This window comes from Lactuca saligna, chromosome 3 (assembly GCF_052625555.1).
Source record: "Lactuca saligna cultivar CGN05327 chromosome 3, ASM5262555v1, whole genome shotgun sequence".
NCBI lineage: Eukaryota > Viridiplantae > Streptophyta > Magnoliopsida > Asterales > Asteraceae > Lactuca > Lactuca saligna.
In genome coordinates, this window is record NC_136419.1 from 14,996,393 (window position 1) to 15,017,680 (window position 21,288).

The following is a 21,288-nucleotide window of genomic DNA, read 5'->3' on the forward strand; positions in this document are numbered from 1 at the left end:
TGTGAAACCTCTCTCAAATATCTCTTTGTATGAGGAATCTCTCCAAGAATGTCAAATCTCTCCCAAATCTCTCCAAGTGTGAGAAATCTCTCCCAAATCTCTCTCAAAAGTTTCCCGTAACTTTTTGGAATCATTCGGGTCATTCCGGCCCTTAACCGGGTCAAAAACGGCTTGAAACGGGGCGAAAACGAGAAAAATAGGCTTTAGGAACCAAAACCGGAGTGAGAGGCTTCCTAGACCAGAGACCGAGCCTCTGGTGGCTAAGCACGCGAGACCGAGCCTCTGGTGGCTAAGAGACCAGAGACCGAGCCTCTGGTGGCTAAGAGACCAGAGACCGAGCCTCTGCCTCTGTCGCTTCACGCTCTGCTCCTCTCGGTCTCTGTTCGCTACTCCGCCCCTCTGTTTCGCGCCCTCTGTTCCCTTCTTCTCGCTCTGTCTCTGTCTCGCGCCCTCTGTTCTTTCCTTCCCCCTCTCGGTTCCTTCCCTCTTCCTTCTTCCCTCTCGGTTCTGCCCCCCTCTCTCTCTCGGTTCAGCACCAGAAGGCCGAGCCTCGGCCAGACTTCGGGAAAATGCCACTTTTAGCCCATTTTTGATATTTTTAACTTTTTAAGCTCGTTTTTCGTGATTTTAAAGCGGGATTTTCTCCAGAAATTATATTTTAATATAATAAACTCTAAATATTCATAATTTAAACTTATTTTTATGAAAATCATTATGTAAATAATAAAAATCAAATGGGTGAATTATTAAAGGTGGAGTGTTGACTTTGCCTTATCCAATGTCACAAGCAACCACCCCACACCCACTCTTTGACTAACCACACTTCTCCACCTTACCTAGGTCACATCAAAGTCCTTTCCACCCAATTTACACTCATTCCCACGTTTTTAGAGCTGGAACAAACATCCTCTCTCCTCATTTTCTCTCATTTGCCCTCATTTCACTAAGTATCAAACACCACTTTCTCTCAAACTTTTCCAACTCCAAACTCGAGATTCAAGGCTGATCTTCACGTGTTCTTCCACTCTTAGTAAGTATAATTCATCCTCCTTATGATTATTTCACTTCATTCTACTCAAATCATGAATATCTTACACAAACTCCATCATATTAGCGTTAGAGCTTCGAATCTTCAAGTGTTCTTGGGTTGAACACTTCTCTTCTTCAACACTTATCTACTGAAATCACTTAAGGTGAGTTCATACCCCTACATTTTCATGTTTTCTCAAGTTTTCAGGGGGGGAATACATGTTAAAATACTAAGAACATAACTAAATTTTTCTAACAGCCTTCATCAGAAAAGTTCAACTCCATTCACGGACTGTTTTGGGCATCTTAAACATTTTTGTTTTCAAAACTGTACAAGGTGCAAATAGTTCAAGTTTTTAGCTTTAAAATGGCTACTTGCACATCTCCATACGATTTTTCTACAATTTATGGTGATTTTTACAAAACTGCCTATCATTTCAAACAACAATCCGGACCAGTCTGTGATTTTGGACTTTTTCACCCAAGTTGGAGGTCATTAAAAATCGTGATAAAAATTATGAGTAAACTAGACACATTTTTTGAACTCTCAAAATTTACGGATCTAGTTTTCGACTTCGTATGATTTTTCTATGATTTTTCCAAAAACAGGGCAGAATGGCTAAAGTTAGCCAACAGCATGTAAATATCATAACACTTTGTATTGTGTTAAGCAAAGTGTATAATCATAAGTTCTAATTTTTGAATGTGTTTCCTTATTAGTTTATCATTATGAACTGAAACTAAGACATTCATATTAAATATTATTCATTCATTTTGGAACACGTATTATTTAACTATAAAAAGTATAGTTTGAATATATTTATAACACTAATACATTTCCATAAAAGGGTTCATACATATTACATACATTTTAGATAAACTATAATAGGTATAGTTTATGATACATCACTCAACGCACTCGTACAAGAAGGGTACATTCATACAAGAAAGATTTATATTCACACACATTTCACGTAAATTTGTTAATCTATGGTTTGATAAATTCACAACACTAATACATTTCCATAAAAGAGTTCATACATATTACATACATTTTAGATAAACTATAATAGGTATAGTTTATGATACATCACTCTACGCACTCGTACAAGAAGGGTACATTCATACAAGAAATATTTATATTCACACACATTTCACGTAAACTTGTTACCCTATATTGTGAGACTCTCTCTCTCTGTCTCTCCCCGTACGTCCGAGTGCGGGATATAATTCCTGGTAGTTATAATCAGAATCTCCTTGAGGGAGAACGTGATACTTGTATATAGATCTATATTGGGATTGACACCCCACACCTTGCTGCTAGCTACAGTTGGACCTGCAGGTCTACGGGTGACAAATGTCATTTCATTTTTCGCGACACTGAGAACGTCGTGGCAGGTTCACATAGTCATAGTATGATTATAACGACTCACATAGGGATATAACAATCCATAAGTTTACGGGATTTTATTTTTAAAACCTAAATGAGTTTTACGTCGATTTAAAATCACATTTTTATCTCTATGGGTACAAATACAAAGTGTCGGGTCTCTATACAAAGTTATTATGATATTAAAACTATACTTCCTCTAGAATTGTTAGACTTCAACTATAGTCGCTGAGCGTATATGTTTGAGTCATATAAGAATTTAGTCTTGGTTGGCCTAGAATTGGTGGTGCCCGCCTCATCTCCTGTTCCTCGTTGGGTTGTGGACCTAGGGCAGACCCACTATATTCAACGTTTTATCTAATTTAAATCTTATATAACTTATATACACTGGACGATTATAGAGGAACTCTACGGGTCATTCTAGGGTTCATTAATGCATCATATAGGAATATTTCTATGCACACTTAACTAAGAAAATATTGGATTTTCTGGAAATCAAACTATATCGATCTTACAAGGAAAAACGGTTTCTACTTCAAACAAAACTCTTATGAACTCACCAACCTTTGTGTTGACACTTTTTAAAACTACTTGTATTCTCAGGAAATCAGTGAAACAGGAAAACTTCATCGCTTTGAGGATGGGACGTTAAACCGTCAACAAATTTATTTTGTCATCATAATATTATTGCTTTTGAAACATGTAAACATATACTTTGGTGTAACTTTTGCAATTATATATATGGTGGTTGATTTTGAACACTATTATACACGTTGTTGTGATACTGTACATGAAGTCCTCCACCCCCAGACGTTTCCGCCATCCTTGGTTTGGGGGTGTGACAAACTCCTTAGTGGCTTGTTGAACCTCCACAACTGGAATAAAGTCCTTAAACAGTGTCGAGAACCAGGGCTAAGTCATGCTTGTAACCTTACCTGGTGAACGAGAGCTTCTAACCAACTTCCACAAGTCCTTGGCTTCATACACCTAGTCTCATCGAGTGATTTTCCCCTCATCGACCAACATTGTCCAATCTACTGACAAAATTACCTTCGATTAAGCCTTATCGTCATCGCTTCTGTTAACCCTACCAACCGAAGCTACTAGTGGTGGTGGTGGCTCTTTGACAAAAAACATTTTTGCCTCAAATCCCTATCTGCTACAATAAACACTCATTTTTGCAAGTTGACTAATGTACAACTCTATATTGACAAGAAATATCGACTTCAATTTGCCATGCTTGGTTGATTACACCCACAATTGTTATAGCATCTTCAAATCTTAGTCGTTTTGTTGAAGAATTACCCACTTCTATTGATTTCCGCCTGTTTTGTTTTAATACTTTTTCAAGTATTTAAGTTTAGTGTTTCTAAATAAATTTTGTCTTAATAAAAAAATTTGATTGTTGGTTTGTATTTATTTTTTAGATGTAATTGTTAATTTTTTAAACTTGGTGTTCAAAAACTGATAAAACAGATTTTCCCAACATCAACGTTTCTTATATCATTTAAGGAAAAAGAAAAAGAAGGTTTTCAAGATACTTACAAATCAAACCTCCCTACAAAGCCCTAATATACTCTCTAAACTAAACACTCAAAGCTAATCTAAAATGATTTACAATAACGATCAAGAAAAAAATGGTTTACAGTGGTGAACTAAACTATTGTGAAACCCTAACTAAGAGAATTAAGAAGAGAATGAGAGAGACGATTGTAAGTGAGTGTGTGTGTGTGTCAAAATATCTAATCTGAACTCATCTTCCAACATATATACTTGGTTCATGGATATGAACTTAGTTATGGGCATAATGCACGAACCAAAAAGATTCGCGTACATATTACCTGAAACTATGATCCACAACCCATAAGAATTTCATGATGACAAAAACAAACCCTTTGGCTAGAATTAGAACAATTTGAATGCCAATCAAGAATTCAGATATTAACATATATTACCTAAAACAATAAATAAATAAATAATGAGATTGAATATTAGAAAATACACAGTATTTTCAACATCCTACCTCAATCGAATTATTTATTTCCTTTTAAACACATCAAAAATAACATCCCGGTCCCAGCCCAACCAGTTCCATCGGGTTCCGGTTCCGGCTGGTTCCTCGGTCCATATGCTCATCCCTATACTGGAATTACAGGAGGCCGCTAGACAGCATGAGCTTGAGATTGGGTTACAGTTAAGAGAGCAGAGGTAGGCCTTGATGTAGTTATAGCCTGCACCGAAGTGGTCTAAGACTGCTGATTCTAGGTCTGGGGGTCATCGCGGTCGCACTTGTAGGAAGTGCGGGAAGGTTCATTCCGGAGTTTGTATATCCGGTAGTGCGTGCCGCAAATGTGGCAAGGAAGGGCACTTTGCGAGGGACTACCACCAATTAGCCATGGTTCAGGATATGAGGATTTGTTACCTAATGTATGTTGGCCTAAAAATAGTCTCTCTATTAATTTTATACATATTAGGCCTAAAAATATAAAATTTTGGCTATCCCCCCCCCCCCCCCCCCCCCCCCCCCCCCCCCCCCTTAAAAAAAATCAAATGTTGAAGCTCCGCTTATGGCTGCTAGTTTACATTTTATTTTAATTTAATCATATAAATTAGTCACTTTCTCATAATAACTAAAACAATTGGCTCATATTATGACCTATATCAAAACAATATATACCATCTACATTATATATATATATATATATATATATATATATATATATATATATATATATAGATCTTTACTATCGTATAAAACAAATCCCACTATTTCTAAAAATATATTGAATAAAATAATAATATTTTTTAAGACGTCCAAATCATTAAGCTAATTGTACAACTAATCACTAATAAAATAATATTAAAATTTAAACAAACTTCTATAAATCTCATCTTCTAAGGTTTTGATCAGATCTTTTTTCATCCAAATAAATACTCTACACCCTATAATTTGGTCATTTCATGAATTTTTTTTATTTTTAATATAACATGCTTACTAAAACAAACTAATGATTGAATTGAAAATAATCATTCTCTATCGAAAAGAAATTAATTGTCGAAACAAACTATTTGTCGTCCGCCGCTTTGCGTAGGTAAACGGCTAGTGTGTGTGTGTGTGTGTGTGTGTATATATATATATATATATATATATATATATATATATATATATATATATATATATATATATATATATATATATATAAACCACCTTAATTGACATCTCGAATTTTATTCAACCAATGTCACGTGGCATCCTCTTATACATCTTAATTTCTAACCTTGTTTCTTAGTTGATAACCTCATATTCCTTTCGGTACTCCTTTCTCTGACTTTTAATTATTATCATTTTTATTATTCTAGTACCAAAAAATACCCACTAAGAAAGAGAATATTATTTTATGGTGGAGTGAAAAAGGACAAGAAGTTGTATGTACTTTGGCATCTCTTGGATTCATGAGTCCTGATATATATAATAATGGTGGTCACAAGGGACTTGAGAGTTGAGAGAGGGAACCCATTTGAAGACATTTAGTGAGCGAGCCATTAAGTAATGGGATAAAGCAACAAAGAGCATGGGGTCCTTTCTTCTTGTTTCGTTTCATTGTGGTTGTGGTCACCCTTTTGGAATTTTTTTTAGTTTTGTAACAGAAGTTGTCATAGCATACATGCAAGCATGTGGGTTACTTTTTATTACTTGATATTTTGATTTAGTTTCCTAATGTCTGTTGCCGGAAACCAGTTTTGGTAGGGACTTAGAGAGATGATAATATGATATTTACCTTTTCTTCACTTGAACAAACATATAAAGTATTAGTAGGATTCATTTGTGTAATAATATATAGTTGATATATCATGGAAAAGACCACCATTATATTATTATATGTGTAAGATGACTATTACAAGAAATTAATGTATTAAATGTTAAATATCTTGATACTATCTAGATTTAGTATTCCAATATTTCCATGTGAAATTGCTATGTGGTCTTTTATGTAGCAAAGAAGGCATGAATTGGTAATGAACATGAAGTGTTGACTCAAAAATATCAAGATTACGTTTCCAAAGGATCTTAGATGAGTGTGTAGATACATGTGGATTTCCCCCTTGTGGTACACTTACCAAGTTCTATGATTATACATAGACCTGACAATCTGTATCTTATATGGTATGTTTATGTGTTAGACACGAATTTACACAAAACAAATTGTAAAATGTATCAAACTCATTTTTAAATTAAAATAATTTTGAAATACAGATCTAAAACAAGCTCATTTTATCATGTTTAAATTACTTGGAAGTTTGTTTCGCTTATGATTAATTTTGAACCAAATTGACGCAACACAACAAACTAATTTTTGCAATCTCTTACAATCTCAACAACAATAATAACCTTATATAGAGTTCAAATCAGATACAACATACACGATTTTTCATCAATCATATATTGATTTTAACCTTCAATTTTGGCTGATTTTAATTGGTTTCTTTTTGAAAGAAATCAACTTTGCATGTCAACCATAAGTTCCATTTTAGCATCGACGTTGCATGTTGAATAACTGCTGGTGTATATTGAAAGCGATTTATAAAAAGTAAAGAATTAATAGGTAATTTTGAATAAACCAAAGATCAATTTAATATTTTATTTACATTTCCAAATTTATCAAGAATAGTCAAGTCTTTTGAACTATAGACCTTCTGAACAGTTTCACATGGTAGTTGACACTTGACATTTATGTATATTAGTTCAATAAAAAGAAAACAGAAAAGCTTAGCAATAAATTATTAAGGAAAAATAATATAAACCTGATTGTAGTTTGGTATGTTTTTCATTTGATGGCAAAATAATAAATTGTCATTTGATACTTGGTCGCAACAGATTAAACTGTTTAAAACTTTTTAAACATCTTTTATGAACATTTTTATCAAAAGAAAATGAGAAAACCACCTTCACGAGAAGGCACACATGCCAGGTTCTTTTGAGAAAAAAAAAAGTCATGGATAAAAATAAAAAACCACTATGGTTGCATTTGAGCTAATATAAAATTAAACCAATTGTAAGTAGGAGAAAATAAAATGTAATTCGTGTCCCATTAACATGAGTCATGAGTCTGTCTAATGCAATGCGCACCAAACACAATATGTTCTATTTTGTTCTTTACAGTCTTGTTCTATGAAACAAACGGGGGGCCTTACTAAACGCGTTTAAGCCAATGGAAGTAGCTTAAGGTCTATGACTTATAACCCTCATATAACCATGGAAACTGGGAAGTAAAAAAAAAAAAGCAATGAAGAAATATCTAGAAAATATACACAACCAAATTGGCAAAGAAAAAACAAATGATTTTCTAATTTAACAAGCAAAAAAGGTTAAAAGTTGTGAAGGTAAGAACCCACGACACACCATTGAGTAGTTATACTGGCACCCTTTTGCCGCGATAACGATCCAACATCTGTATACATAAATCAAGTAAGTTATTTTACTCTATATTTCTAAACACTAAACATGCACCAGATTAGAAACGACAACATAATAGTAATGACTAACAATAATAAGGTGTTGTTTCTTTTTCACTTATCTTAATGGGGAAATGATTTAGAAGCTGCTGTTTTTCCTTTAAACTTAATGGGCCAAATGGGTTTGTTAAACACTTATACCGTTTCTTTTTTACTTAATCTGGACATAATAATGGTTTTATGGGTTAAGCCAAAAACAAAACTTAGCTAAAACCCTCTCAATTTCTCCCTTAAATGGTTTTTAGAATGCCAACTAGCTTTATATCACATAATTAATATATACTTTCATTCAAACATGTACATTATATATTTTGTTTTTAATGATTCTAGTAACTAAACTTTGGTAACTTAGTTTAGAGGTCATCCACCGATCGGATCCACATATATATATCTAAAGTTTACACTTACAGCCTCCAAAATCATTTTACTAAAATTCAAAATATTATTTTTTACAATCATATTTAAAAACTGACGTTTAATTAAAATTTATCCACAATCAAAACAACTCTTAACTATTAAGTTGAATTTAAGTTACTATTTACTAATCATATTGTGATGGAAAATAATTACATCTATACCACTATAGTACTATTTGTAGAAAATAAACATTGATTTACAACAGTTGTTAAAAAAAACAATCATTTGTTATTTCTATACTGAATATTAAACTGGTCATTTATTCAAATTCAGACAGTTCATTCAGTCTATATGCATACATTACTTTATCCACACATACATCATTACCCATTCATCCATTATTCCATTTTACTCTTTATCCATACCATGACTTAATAACGAAGGAAAACCTTTATCCAGAAAATATAGTTTTTTCTATGTTAATCAGAAAGAAGGGCTTAATTGAGAAAGTCATGGAAATGAGGCTTTTCCCCCAACTTTATAAAAACTTACCCTCATTTATTTTTTCCTTCCATTTTCTCAAATATATTATATTAAACATCATTTATCCAGACTGAGAAGATATTAACATTTACAAGGGTATGGAAAACATACCGATCTAAGGTAAGGCTGTTGAAAAATCCAACCAATAACAGGTATCTTCTGCACAAAAACTGATAGTGTAGGCCAGAATCCACTGCATAAATGGAATCTTAAGTAATTAACAGCAATTCCTATGAGCAAAAACAAAAAGCAATCAAACTATGAGAAATGTATCAAGCAAACCTGAAGAGAATAATGAATCCATAAGCCTCTGCTGCCATTCCTATTACAGGCCACCCAATGATAACAAAGAAGAATCCAACACCAAATGAAATTGTGCCCTGTAAATGCAGTGAATGAATCAAAGGATAGATAACTAGATGTACAAAAGAATTTTATGAGTGAGTATTAGAAACCTTAAAGTTGCTGCGTTTCATGAAGAACTGCAAGGAGGACTTGACTCCAATGGTCATTATCACTCCTGAGATGAATAGGATCTGGTTCAATACCAAACAAAATTGACCCTTTGTCAGTAATTGTCAAATCAGCATCAGCAATAAGAAAAATAGATTAAGTCACCAACATTTCCAATGGCAAGAAGCCCCTTGTCGAAGAAGAAAATGATCCCCAAAAATGAGAAAAAGACACCAAATCCAGTCAATCCTAACCCGATCTCTGTTTCATCAAGAAAAAAGAACCGATTAGTGGAGTAATATTTTAAAAAAATCAGTTAACACTAATTAAATCTGAGCAATTCTCTTTTCCACAACATTCTTTTAGTAAAAAAAAAACCAAAATCTGCAACCTGATCTGTGTAACCATAAGAATGTTACTAAATTAACTCAGTTTCCAAAGGTAATCTAGTGTCTAATGAAATACTCCAATAAAAGAAACTGAAATCCTATAACCACCAATTTGGATGCAACAAGGAATCACATCCTTAGATAGAGTTCTAAGCATTTACAATACTAGAATACAAATACAAAATTTTCATCTTTTACTAGCATGTCTCCTAGCAGTCTGGCACCATGCTTATACTATCCCCTTATCCCTTGAAATTGTAACAATTTCTAATTTGGCATATCCCATATTAGTTGCACTTGCACATGTTTCTTTATTTGGTAATATTTCAAAATAAAGTTATTTATGTGTCCGTTGTCAATTATTCAAAGGAGTCAATTCTGGTCCATAAGATAACCCTTGTTTTCTTTGTTGCTGAAAGACTTAGACATGTGATTATAGTCTTATATCCTTATAGAACTATGTGCCCTTTCTATTGGTCCACAAGATAACCCTTGTTTTCTTCATTGCTAAAAGACTTAGTCATGTGATTAATAGTCTTATATTCTTATTAAACCATGTGCCCTTTCTATTGCACTGAAGGGGAAGAAATCTTGCTTAGTGCATAATGCATTTGAATGCAGTGGTCAGGTATCTGTGCAAAGAATTCTCACTGGTTGGACAAAAAATATGGCAAAGAATAGTTGAAGCACCAATTCACATAGATAATCAAATCTCTGCTCCATGAAGATTGGCCAATCAAAGGGTCTAGGTTTTTTTAAGTTTCTAATCTTTAAAACTGAGCCAGCTAGAGTAGAATTTCAAACATATTGGTGCTAAAGCAAAATCAAGGCTCAGGGTTTAGACTCCAGAGAGTTCATCAAACAGACTGCACAATGTCCCAGGCCATACAATTATTCATCTTATGTTCATAAGATACAGGAGTCTATCCATGACTCATAACATGTATCAATCATCAGCCGCATATTAAGCCTTGATTACCAGGTGATTAAGCCTTATGTTATACAGTAATATAGCATCATAGTTGGCAATGATTATACTAATAACTCTAATACGATCAAATGTATAGAACGGTCTATATCAACAAAAATTTCAAATTATTGTCAAGTGCGAGTTAACTCCAACATTATGATTAAAATTTATATATACAGTAACTTCAAATTGTAAGGGGGTGCAGAAAAAGAACAAAGATGCTGAAAACTCACTTTTCCAGTCGTTCATCTCTAAGCCAACCATCCTGCCTACTCGGATGAAACTCTCCAACGACTAGATCAAATTGATTTCCGTAGACTGAATCAGAAGCAAAACAAACCTAATACAGATGAAATTAATCAATATTAATCCACAGTAAAGTATAATTCAAACTAACAAAGTTCTAACTATTATGAGATCACGCAATCGATTTAGGGTTTTAATACGCAAAATTCGGCTTAATTAAGATCTCAAAACTCAAATCTTCTTAACTAAGATCACCGATCTGACACGCAAACGAAACAAAAGCAGATACCGAATTTACAAAAACTGATAACAGTTTAATAAAGAACAAACATACAATTCGGTTGTGTAACTTCAGAAATCGTAGGAGATAAACCTGTTTCAGAAGGAGATAAGCACATATATACTGCTATGCGAATTAGTGTGTGTGAGGACTCGGAAGATGAGATGGTAGAATTTGTATTCTCCCAGTCGGGTATCGTTCTTCTCTCTGAAGAAATCGATCGTCATCGACGCGTTGTTTTTCAAATTCAGACCTACACCAAACAGCTAACTTGGTCCCTGTACTTTAGGTATTAGTATCTAAGGTCCATATACTTCTACGTGATAGTATCTTGGTCCCTGTACTTTAAAGTATTTTTAGGTAAGATAATTTACAACTTAAACCATTTTTGGCCATCTTATATGTATTTCTAACTTGCATTTAGTGTTTTGCAATGTTTGTTTTTTATGGTTATTTACTTATTTTATAACATTGGTTTCAACATAAAAGAAGATTCGAGAGTTCTTTACTTTTCATGGATCATTAATGTTGTTAGAAGGTTATATAAAAACCTAAAGGTGAGGTGTGTGTCAGTGAAGAGTAGTGGCCAAATGAAGACGAGAGTATTTTGTTTACGACTACCAACAAATTCGTTGAAAATGACATGGTTGATTTTAGGGATAACGAAAATGGTTAGGATTGAAGGAGGGGTCAGAAGATAAAGACAAAGTGTAGAGTTCTTATTAGGAGAATAGACAAAGATCAATGATTGGGACCCAGTTAATGCAGATAGTAGGATGGTAGGTGTCGTTCGCCTCGACAGTAGCAACATAATCGATCATAAGAGAAAGAGACATTATAAATAATTAAAGGATACATACAGTTGTATATAGTTTATGATAAGAGGAAGAAGGAGAAATTGGTAACAAATGATGAGATGTTAAAAAAGAACAAAAATATCATTCTTTTGTTTGTGTCTAACTCTCGAATGCGAGAATTAGTTATCATCATTTTGTTTGTATCTAACTCCCGAAGCGAGAATTAGTTATGGCGATGGATCACGTAATGATTTGAAGTCATAAAAACTAACTCGTGATGTGTTTCCGTAGTTGTATTTAAAATAAAAGTTTTAATAAAAGATCAATTTAAAACTTTTATCTTAAATAATTTTATAACTTTTTATTTGAATGACAAAATAATCATTTTTCAAAAATTGTCGGTGCCAGATCACAAAAAATTAGTATATTTGGACCTGTGCAAAACCGTTTTTTTTTTAAATAAAACTTATCAACAAAATCATTATACAGCAAATTTTGCAGTTTACCCCATAATAATGAATCTAAACAAAAAAGAGTGAAATTTTGAACAAGGGAGACTCGATCAACTGTATTCTATTCCACCCAGCGACTCCATTTCAAATCAATTCAAAATCGACTACTTAAAACAGAAGATTTGCAACTCAAAATCTGAGAGGTCTCTAGCAGGATCATCATATTCCAGTACTACTTCATTGACGTGATTCCATCAAATCAACAAAATGGCACGAGCATCAGCACTAGCGAAGTACAAGCTGGTGTTCTTGGGTGATCAATCCGTCGGCAAAACCAGCATTATTACTCGCTTTATGTATGATAAGTTCGATACCTCTTATCAGGTGCGAAAATTGTTATCCTTACACTCATTGAATCAGATCTTCATAGCAGTTTGTGCAATTATCATGTCAAATCGGCGATCTGATTGTACCGAGTCCCTTTCTTGCTGTTTCGCTGATTACAAACAGATCTGTAGTTTTCTTTTGCTTTCAATTCTGTTGGTATAAGTTTTCTATCCCGATTTGAAGCGTGTTTCAGAAATTGTGCAAGGATTTTGAGTTTTACTTAATCAATGTTGTTACAAGGAGTAAGGGACTACGGGAGTGTCTATTTTTATACATAATCATGTCTGCACCAAGTTCAGTGAGATGTCGCTGTATTGGTGGCGGTATCATGATCTAGAATCCTGCTCCTGTGTTACTTGTTTGGGGTATAATCCATGAACTCTTTTAACCATATGATCATGCTCAGAGGAGATAAGCATCTTGTTTATTGTGCTTTTAGTGAAACATTTTTATTGTTCATGTTTGTAGCTTAGGATATAAACTCAACCAGACAACAATGGTATATAGTTTTATACTGTTAGTCACAATATATCGATTTATTACATTACCCACCTCCTTTCCAATATTTGAGATGGATTCTGACTTTTGCAGATCAGAAACCTTTCTACTGGTTGTATTTCTATAACTTTTAACCAACTCCTGTTATTCTGGTTTCAAAGTCAAAATGCATATTTGATTCTTAATACCAGATATTATGTATGCACCCTTTTCCACTTACTACAATAGTATCTTAATTCTTAGCATCTATATATCTTACTTGTCTGTACCATTATTCTTGTGTGACTGTTACCAATTAGCTACTGTTTTCAAAGACTTCTTAAGAGATCATCACAAAGTTAAAATAATGTTTCTGTTGTATTAAATGTTAATTTTAACCTACTCTCTTGAAATCAAGCTCAATTCATATATACCTTAAACTAAATCAAGTTGTATGTTGATCAGGCAACCATTGGGATTGACTTCTTATCTAAAACAATGTATCTTGAAGATCGAACAGTTCGTCTGCAGTTATGGTAAAATGTTATAAACTGCAAATATTTACTTTTCTTGATGTCATCTTACACTTTGAATATGATAATTATATATTATATCAGGGATACAGCTGGGCAAGAGAGGTTTAGGAGTCTCATTCCAAGTTACATAAGGGATTCTTCGGTTGCTGTTATCACATATGATGTTTCAAGTACGAAATAATTCAACTACCATTTTTCAATCCACTTTTTCAAGATTTGAAATTTGTAATTTTTTTTTAATAATTAGGCCGGCAAACTTTTCTTAACACTATAAAGTGGATCGAGGAAGTGCGTGCAGAGAGAGGGAGTGATGTTATTATTGTTATGGTTGGGAACAAGACTGACCTTGTGGACAAAAGGTGATCATATGCATTTCATAGCATTGTACTTTCCAATTGTTATTATCTGTATAAAATATAAATGATATTTATTAAAAAATATATATTCACCAGGCAAGTGTCAGTAGAGGAAGGTGAAGCCAAAGCTACTGAGCTCAATGTGATGTTCATTGAAACAAGTGCTAAAGCTGGGTTCAACATCAAGGTATGCAAAAAAAAAAAAGAATTTGTTATATTTTATTGGAAGTTAAAATTAGAAAATGATTTTTATTTATGTATTTATTTTTATTACAGGCTTTGTTTAGGAAAATAGCAGCAGCGTTGCCAGGAATGGAAACACTTTCATCAACAAAACATGAAGAAATGGTTGATGTGAATTTGAAGTCAACAAGCATGAGTTCATCTCAGCCTGAATCTGGTGGTTGTGCTTGCTGAACAAAATTGAAAAAATTTGGGAACAAAATATTCAAATGAAATCCTTTTGTTTATTGGTTTGTATGTAACAAATTCGTATGTTTTTTCCCCTTTAATTTGATATTATTACATTTGTGACGGGAGTAGAATCATCCTGCATTACTGAGGTGTAGTTTTTTCATGTATAAAAGGATTTATGTGGAATCGCCAAGATTTTGAATTGCTTTTTTGTATTGATGGATATTTTAAATCAAGGTATTTGTGTTTGGGAATCTGCATATTCAGTAAAATATCAACATGAATACAATAGTTCATATATTAATTAATTATATACTTACTGTATAAGAATTTTATAATTCAATTGATCAGATATTTAGAAAAGTTAGACATTACAAACTACTAAAAAGTAGGTCGTGTAGAAGTTAAATAATAAATATTGATAGAATATAGATTAAATACTATTTCAGTGACAACCGTTGTAATATTTAAAGGGATAAATTGCATGCAAAACAATAATTTAGAGCTTATAAAAACTTTACTTATCTAACGTAGTAAAGTGTTTGCTCTAACTTTTTGAAAAACTTTTTTGTTTTTATGTATCATTTTCTTCACCAACTTTATTTAACAATAAACTATCTTTGTAAATTTTCTTCTCCGATGTACGATTAAAAAAAAAAAAAAAAAAACTTTTCATTAGTTAAACATTTGTTCTCATCTATTAGGTGTAAAACTTGTGTAATACAACGAGTTGATTAAAAAAGATTATATACCAAAGTGTAAATAATAAATATTTTTTAAAATAAATTTTGAAATAAGGAATGAAAAAAACATATTAATTGCAATTTTTATCACATTTATTACATTTAATACTTTACATATATAAGTATATATAAAAATAGAAATTAACATGTGGATATTATTTTATTTTAAAAATATAAAAAATGACAAGTGTTAAAATTTACGAGAGATTGACATGTGATAAAATTAGATTTGAAATATTATATATAGTCAGTGGCGTCGTCTAATTGGTTGTATTTTTAGCACATACCATATTTAATGTTAAAATTGTTTTGACTAGAATGATGACGGGTTGAAGAATTGCAAATAAATAAATAAATAAATTCCACTCCGATGCAATGCTGGTTATAAAATGTTAAAAAACCATACACCGTTCTATTAGAGATGTGAGAATGAGAAGTTAATTGATATAGATATGAAGAAGTTTAATGATATTGTGGCGATAATGCCGAAATGGGTTTAACGATCAAGTGAATGGTTATTGAACAATCCAAAGTTTTAATTTTTTTAAATTTATTAAGCCCAAATTCTAAGAAACCGTAATTTTTTGTATATTGTTGGGATGCTTGAGGAAAGGTTATTGACTTATTTCTCAAACAAAAAAGAAGAAGGAAGTTTCGTGGGCTTGGGTTGGATGGGGTTTTAGCAAAATGATGGTTGAGCATGAGAATCGATGCTCGCTTTATTTGGCCTCGAACAATAAAATCTATTCACAATCACTTCGGGCTAATTCCCCAAGGAATAAGAAATCCATCCCCGGTACATGGAAGAATTTTCTGAAATGAATATTGATGTTGTGAGTTTTTTCAGATAAAAAATTGGTAATGGATCTAACACACGGTTTTGGAAAGAGAATTTCCATCTGTATAGGACCAAGAAGGCTACCATATGTGAAGGATTTTGAATCTACCAGGGCGATGATACTTGGATATGAGTGACAGATAAAACAAATGTCTTTTCAGTAACATCCATTGACGATCGATTGGAATATATGGTGCCAAATAAAATTATTTGCTTTACTTGGAGACTTGCTAAAAACTGGATTCCTCTTTCCAACCTTCGAGGTATGAATATTCAAAGAACTTCATGTGCTTAATGTAATCTAATTGATGAGGGTGCGGGCTAAGGAGTGCTGACTGGGCTGATTGTTTTAATCCATGAATGGTTCCAATTTGCCCCAAAAATTTCCTTCTACCCAACCAATGTGGTGGTATTGTAAGTAAGGAATGTGATTATTTAAAATAAAATAAAATAAACGAGATCTCCCCTACCAAGAAGAATGATAAAATACAATCATACAAACCTTAAGCATAAAGAAAAAAAAAACACTATTAGCTCCCACGAATGATGTAATCTATTAAGCCCATGCTCGTTTTGAATTCCCTCTTTTTATTTTTATGCTAGCTTTACTCTTTTAGTACAATCATTTATGACATTAAAAAAATGAAACCATATTATGAAATATTAAGATATTTATAAAAAGAGTAAATTACTGAAATCATCCTTATGTTTTGGTCAAAATTGCACGTTTAGTCCCTAACTTTTCTTTTGCACTCGGATCGTCCCTATGGTTTGATTTTGTTGTGTTTTTCGTCATTTGCCTACATAAAGTTAGGGACCAAATGTGCAATTTTGACCAAATCATAGGGACGGAAAACGCAACAAAATCAAACCATAGGGACGATCCGAGTGCAAAAGAAAAGTTAGGGATCAAACGCACAATTTTAATCAAACCGTAAAGACAATTTCAATAATTTACTTTTATAAAAACCGCGGATTAACATAATATCTCATTCCTATAAAACAACTGAACTAGTATAACATCTAAGATTTTATAAAATATATAGATTTTTATTAAATCTCTGATAAATATCTAAATTATAATTTTTACTGATATTCTATAAAAGTATATTAAAATGATAAATGATAAAACAATTAAACATGATGATATGAGAATATTTGAAATAGACTGTGTAGATTATAATATAAATTTAAATAACAAATTGATATGGCAATGGATTTTTTTTTTTTTTGTAAGTGACCAAATATAATCTTAGTTACCAAGCAATGAACTAGTTATCAATATATCAATAATTCAATTTGCATGTCATTTATCTGATTATAAACTTATAATATATATGTTTGCTTTTAACACCATGTCAATCTTTTGAATATAAAGTTTATGCGTATATCATTTGGAATGCATATCCTCACTAATATGATTAAATTTTATATAAAAATAAATATAGAAATAAAAAAGCAAGTAGCCCATGAAAGTTTTCATAGGATGAGGCCTTCATTGCCGACCATTCATCTGAAGATAACAAAAACCCTCTAAAATCACAACTATTCAATCCCCATCATATCTGCTTCTTCTTCTTCTTCTTGACCCAAAAACACACACACTCAAAAAACACACACACATACACACACTTAATGGCTCTTAGAATGTGGGCTTCTTCCACAGCCAATGCTCTAAGGCTATCCACTTCTTGCAGACCTCATTTCTCCCCTCTTTCACGATGCTTCTCTTCAGGTAAATTACATTTCTATCCTTCCAATATAGCTGCAGTAATCCATGTTTGTTTTTCTTATGTCCCTTGGGAGGTGTTGCAGTTGTCGATGGGTTGAAGTATGCAAATTCACATGAATGGGTCAAGCATGAAGGTGCTGTTGCTACCATTGGTATTACTGACCATGCTCAGGTTCTTTTATCTATTCTTTTTATTTAATTTTATAATTTTATTATTGTCATTAAGAGTTAAATGCTTATTTATGCAACATCTTTTTTTTTTTTTTTTTTTCAATTTATACAACTAAATGTTTTTTCAAATTACGTGTGCCACAGCGTTTCATTTTACGGCCAAAAGATCCATTATTTTAGTTATAATTTGTTTAACTAAGTAAATCTGAATGCATATGTTGTGTCACTTGGATAAATTGGTAAAAAAATGGTAAAAAAGTGAAAACCTTTTCCTCTAAATTTGAAAACATTGTTGCATCAAAATGAAAACTTTTTAATTTATCGACAATCTATGTTTGGTTTAATGTCACAAATAGATAACGAGTTACTTTTTTTCTTCATAACACACCATTTATTTTAGAAAAAGTTCATTATAAGGTGAGCTAATGGAATTTTTTGGTTACAAAATATCCTTTTTTCATGGTTTTAAAACATTCAAGTTGCTTATCTTTTAATGATGCTCTTTTGAAACAATGGTGGTTTAATAAATAAATAAATAAATAAATAAAAACATCTATACCTATTTATGATATTAACTCTTTATGTTTTTAATTGAAAAATAAATATAGGACCATCTTGGAGAGGTGGTGTTTGTGGATTTGCCAGATGCCGGTGGCTCAGTAGCCAAAGCCACCGGCTTTGGAGCCGTGGAAAGCGTCAAAGCCACCAGTGATATTAACTCCCCGATCTCTGGAGAGATTGTGGAGGTGAACTCAAAGCTCAGTGAGACTCCCGGTTTGGTAATTCTCTCTCGTTTTCAATTTAGAAATTAAATTGTTTGACGTTAAAAGTCAAAGAATATCGATAAAGATATTATTTTCTATTACTAATGTATAAATTTCACGAATGTTAAAGATCAACTCAAGCCCATATGAAGATGGATGGATGATTAAGGTGAAACCAAGCAACCCATCGGAGTTGGAATCATTGATGGGTGCAAAAGAGTACACAAAGTTCTGCGAAGAAGAAGACGCTTCTCACTAGACTTGAACATACAAAATGTCCTATGAATTTTTTTTCTTTTTCGTTTCTTCCTCAACTAACTGAAATCTCAGTTGTTCTAAATAAATGATATTATTTCAAAGTCTTGATGTTAATTTATTATCTACTATAAATTATGATACAAGTAAGTTACCCGTTCATGTTACCACATCTATGCAATCAATCACAATTTTATCCCATTTGAGGGTATATATCATATTTATACTGTCAAATGTTACAAAAGTAGCACGAATTATATAATTTTATACAATTGTCACCCATATTTATATCATGAGCATATCAACACCAATATGTGGAACCGGTGGAGGCCTTAAACCTCACCATAGCCGTTGCAGTTTGAAGGGGAATAAGAAGAAGCAATTGATATCAGTTTCAGTCTTAGTTCATTGCTGACTGTGTCAACTTTAGTTTGAGTAGCCACAACCTCAACTTTTGGGATTTCAGATTTAGTCACATGTGAAAAACTTTCGGGTTCACAATAAGAAATGGCGATGAGAGATTCCCTCACATGCTCGAGTGAAAACTTCTTTGTCTGTGGTTGATAATAACCCATGTAACGTAGTATGCTTTATCCTGCAAATATTCCGAAATTAATGTAAACGTCGTTTTTGTAGAAGGTTTGGTTTGATGACACTTTCAGGCCTTGTTTGTTAGACAGATTAGCACAAGAACAGATTGCATTAGTGACAAACAAAATGTAATCTTTTGTAATTGATTGAGTAAATCAAATTGTTTTAAAACACGCGTAGAAATGGATTTCAAGTATGATTCGTATGATAAAAATGTTGGCGTGTTTCTGTTTTTGATATTTTGGTCAAAGGTATCATTTTTTGAACCAAGATATGGCATGCTTTTACTCCCCCGTTTGAGATTTAAGTAGTTTTCTCATAATTCGATCATTTGGTTTCGCTTAGCTTAGTGATTTAACGTCAATCTTGGATGTTAAATTCGAATAGAATTATGGAAAAAAGTCAAAATTGATATCTTAAAACAGAGGAATATGTTTTGTTATGGTTTATTGGTTTTCATTGCTGTTCTTTTGTTCAGCTTCATAAAAATGAACAGAAATTCAATAACAAGTCAAACGAAAATAACCGAAGGTTGTAATAATGGAAACCATATCGACAGAGTTTCAAAATAAATCAACTGAAAAAACAGAGGATAATATGAAAAGCAACAATAAATATAAAAACCATCCGCAAAACAATCAAACTTTTGGAAAACAAAAACGCAGATCACGAGACAAGGGATAGAATTTCAGATTAAAATCATGAAGAAGAAAAAGAACAGACCTTAGTTATGGCGATTATGGGTGAAGCAACGGCGTGGATCTCTGCCTCCGTCCCTCGGCGTTTGGGGGAAAGGACAGGAGGAGCGAGGGAGGCGTTAGGAATGAGAGGTTTGGTTGGTGGGGGAGATTCTTTCGTCTGAATCTTTTGTACCCAAACGCCTTTTTTTTCCGACGTGTAATCTATTAACCAATTTTGGATAGCTTTGACTTGGGATTTTGACTCTATCTATATCATCCAAACGAATCCCTCTAATAATAAAATAAGTAAAACATACTCGCCATACGATTTATAAAGCTTTAAATACAAACCTGCAGCTATATAATAATAATAATAATAATAAGTTGAGTGCCATTAGAATGATTAAGAGCCATTTCTTTTTCAATGTGATTGAAAATTATTGATAAGCGATATATAAATGTTTTTCTTTTTTTTAAAATAGAAAGATATTTTTCTAGAGAAATAAGTTTTTCTTTGAGAATCATTAGCTCAAGATTGAGAGAAGATTTTTTTTATTTGAGATCATTTACTTGAAACGTAAGAGATCGATTGTGTTATCTTTTTCAATATTACAAATAGAGGAAAAATTAATACGATTTTTTACCTGATATGCTAATACATCGTTCCATTCTAACTTGATGTTATCAGCAGTGTGAGGAGAATCAACGTTAAGAATCTCAACATTGTCATGTGAAGTGTCTGCGTGATATTCAACAGTCTAGGACATGAGACATTTAACTTTATCGTCTGAAGAGTATTCCTTATCAAAAGCAGATGATAGAGTGATCATCATCTCTTGAAAAGTTGAGCAGTTTTGGACCAAACGATAGACATAAAAAGGAAGTGAGTTTAAAATATCAATTTTAGCTTTTACATTAAGATTT

At 32.5% G+C, this 21,288-nt stretch overlaps 3 protein-coding genes and 1 long non-coding RNA gene across 6 annotated transcripts; 2 read left to right on the forward strand and 2 right to left on the reverse strand.

Annotated features, from left to right (window-relative positions):
- Positions 1–7,478: 7,478 nt before the first annotated feature.
- On the reverse strand, positions 7,479–11,412 carry LOC145034548 (vesicle transport protein GOT1-like). 3 transcript variants are annotated; one of them, XM_078982988.1, is made up of 8 exons: positions 11,265–11,412; positions 10,879–10,985; positions 9,456–9,547; positions 9,289–9,369; positions 9,116–9,213; positions 8,945–9,026; positions 7,821–7,869; positions 7,479–7,680 (listed from the first exon to the last, which is right to left on the reverse strand). In XM_078982988.1, the coding sequence occupies exons 2-7, from the start codon at positions 10,907–10,909 to the stop codon at positions 7,831–7,833; spliced, it is 423 nt and encodes a 140-aa protein (XP_078839114.1). In that variant the 5' UTR covers positions 10,910–10,985; positions 11,265–11,412; the 3' UTR covers positions 7,479–7,680; positions 7,821–7,830. The 3 variants fall into 3 exon arrangements, with proteins under 3 accessions (XP_078839114.1, XP_078839112.1, XP_078839113.1); XM_078982986.1 differs by having other exon boundaries at positions 7,479–7,869; XM_078982987.1 differs by having other exon boundaries at positions 7,479–7,869; positions 11,226–11,396.
- Positions 11,413–12,542: 1,130 nt separating this feature from the next.
- Positions 12,543–14,826, forward strand: LOC145034550 (ras-related protein RABH1b-like). Its single transcript, XM_078982989.1, has 6 exons — positions 12,543–12,804; positions 13,750–13,820; positions 13,902–13,990; positions 14,068–14,179; positions 14,273–14,363; positions 14,453–14,826. Exons 1-6 carry the CDS (start codon positions 12,688–12,690, stop codon positions 14,591–14,593), a joined length of 621 nt encoding a protein of 206 aa, XP_078839115.1. The 5' UTR covers positions 12,543–12,687; the 3' UTR covers positions 14,594–14,826.
- Positions 14,827–17,677: 2,851 nt separating this feature from the next.
- LOC145034551 (glycine cleavage system H protein, mitochondrial) lies at positions 17,678–19,197 on the forward strand. The gene is made up of 4 exons (XM_078982990.1): positions 17,678–17,906; positions 17,987–18,075; positions 18,683–18,853; positions 18,969–19,197. Exons 1-4 carry the CDS (start codon positions 17,807–17,809, stop codon positions 19,095–19,097), a joined length of 489 nt encoding a protein of 162 aa, XP_078839116.1. The 5' UTR covers positions 17,678–17,806; the 3' UTR covers positions 19,098–19,197.
- Positions 19,198–19,269: 72 nt separating this feature from the next.
- LOC145034552 (uncharacterized) lies at positions 19,270–20,678 on the reverse strand. Its single transcript, XR_013678105.1, has 2 exons — positions 20,408–20,678; positions 19,270–19,688 (listed from the first exon to the last, which is right to left on the reverse strand). It is a non-coding gene; the product is annotated as an uncharacterized LOC145034552 (long non-coding RNA).
- Between the last annotated feature and the right edge of the window lie 610 nt (positions 20,679–21,288).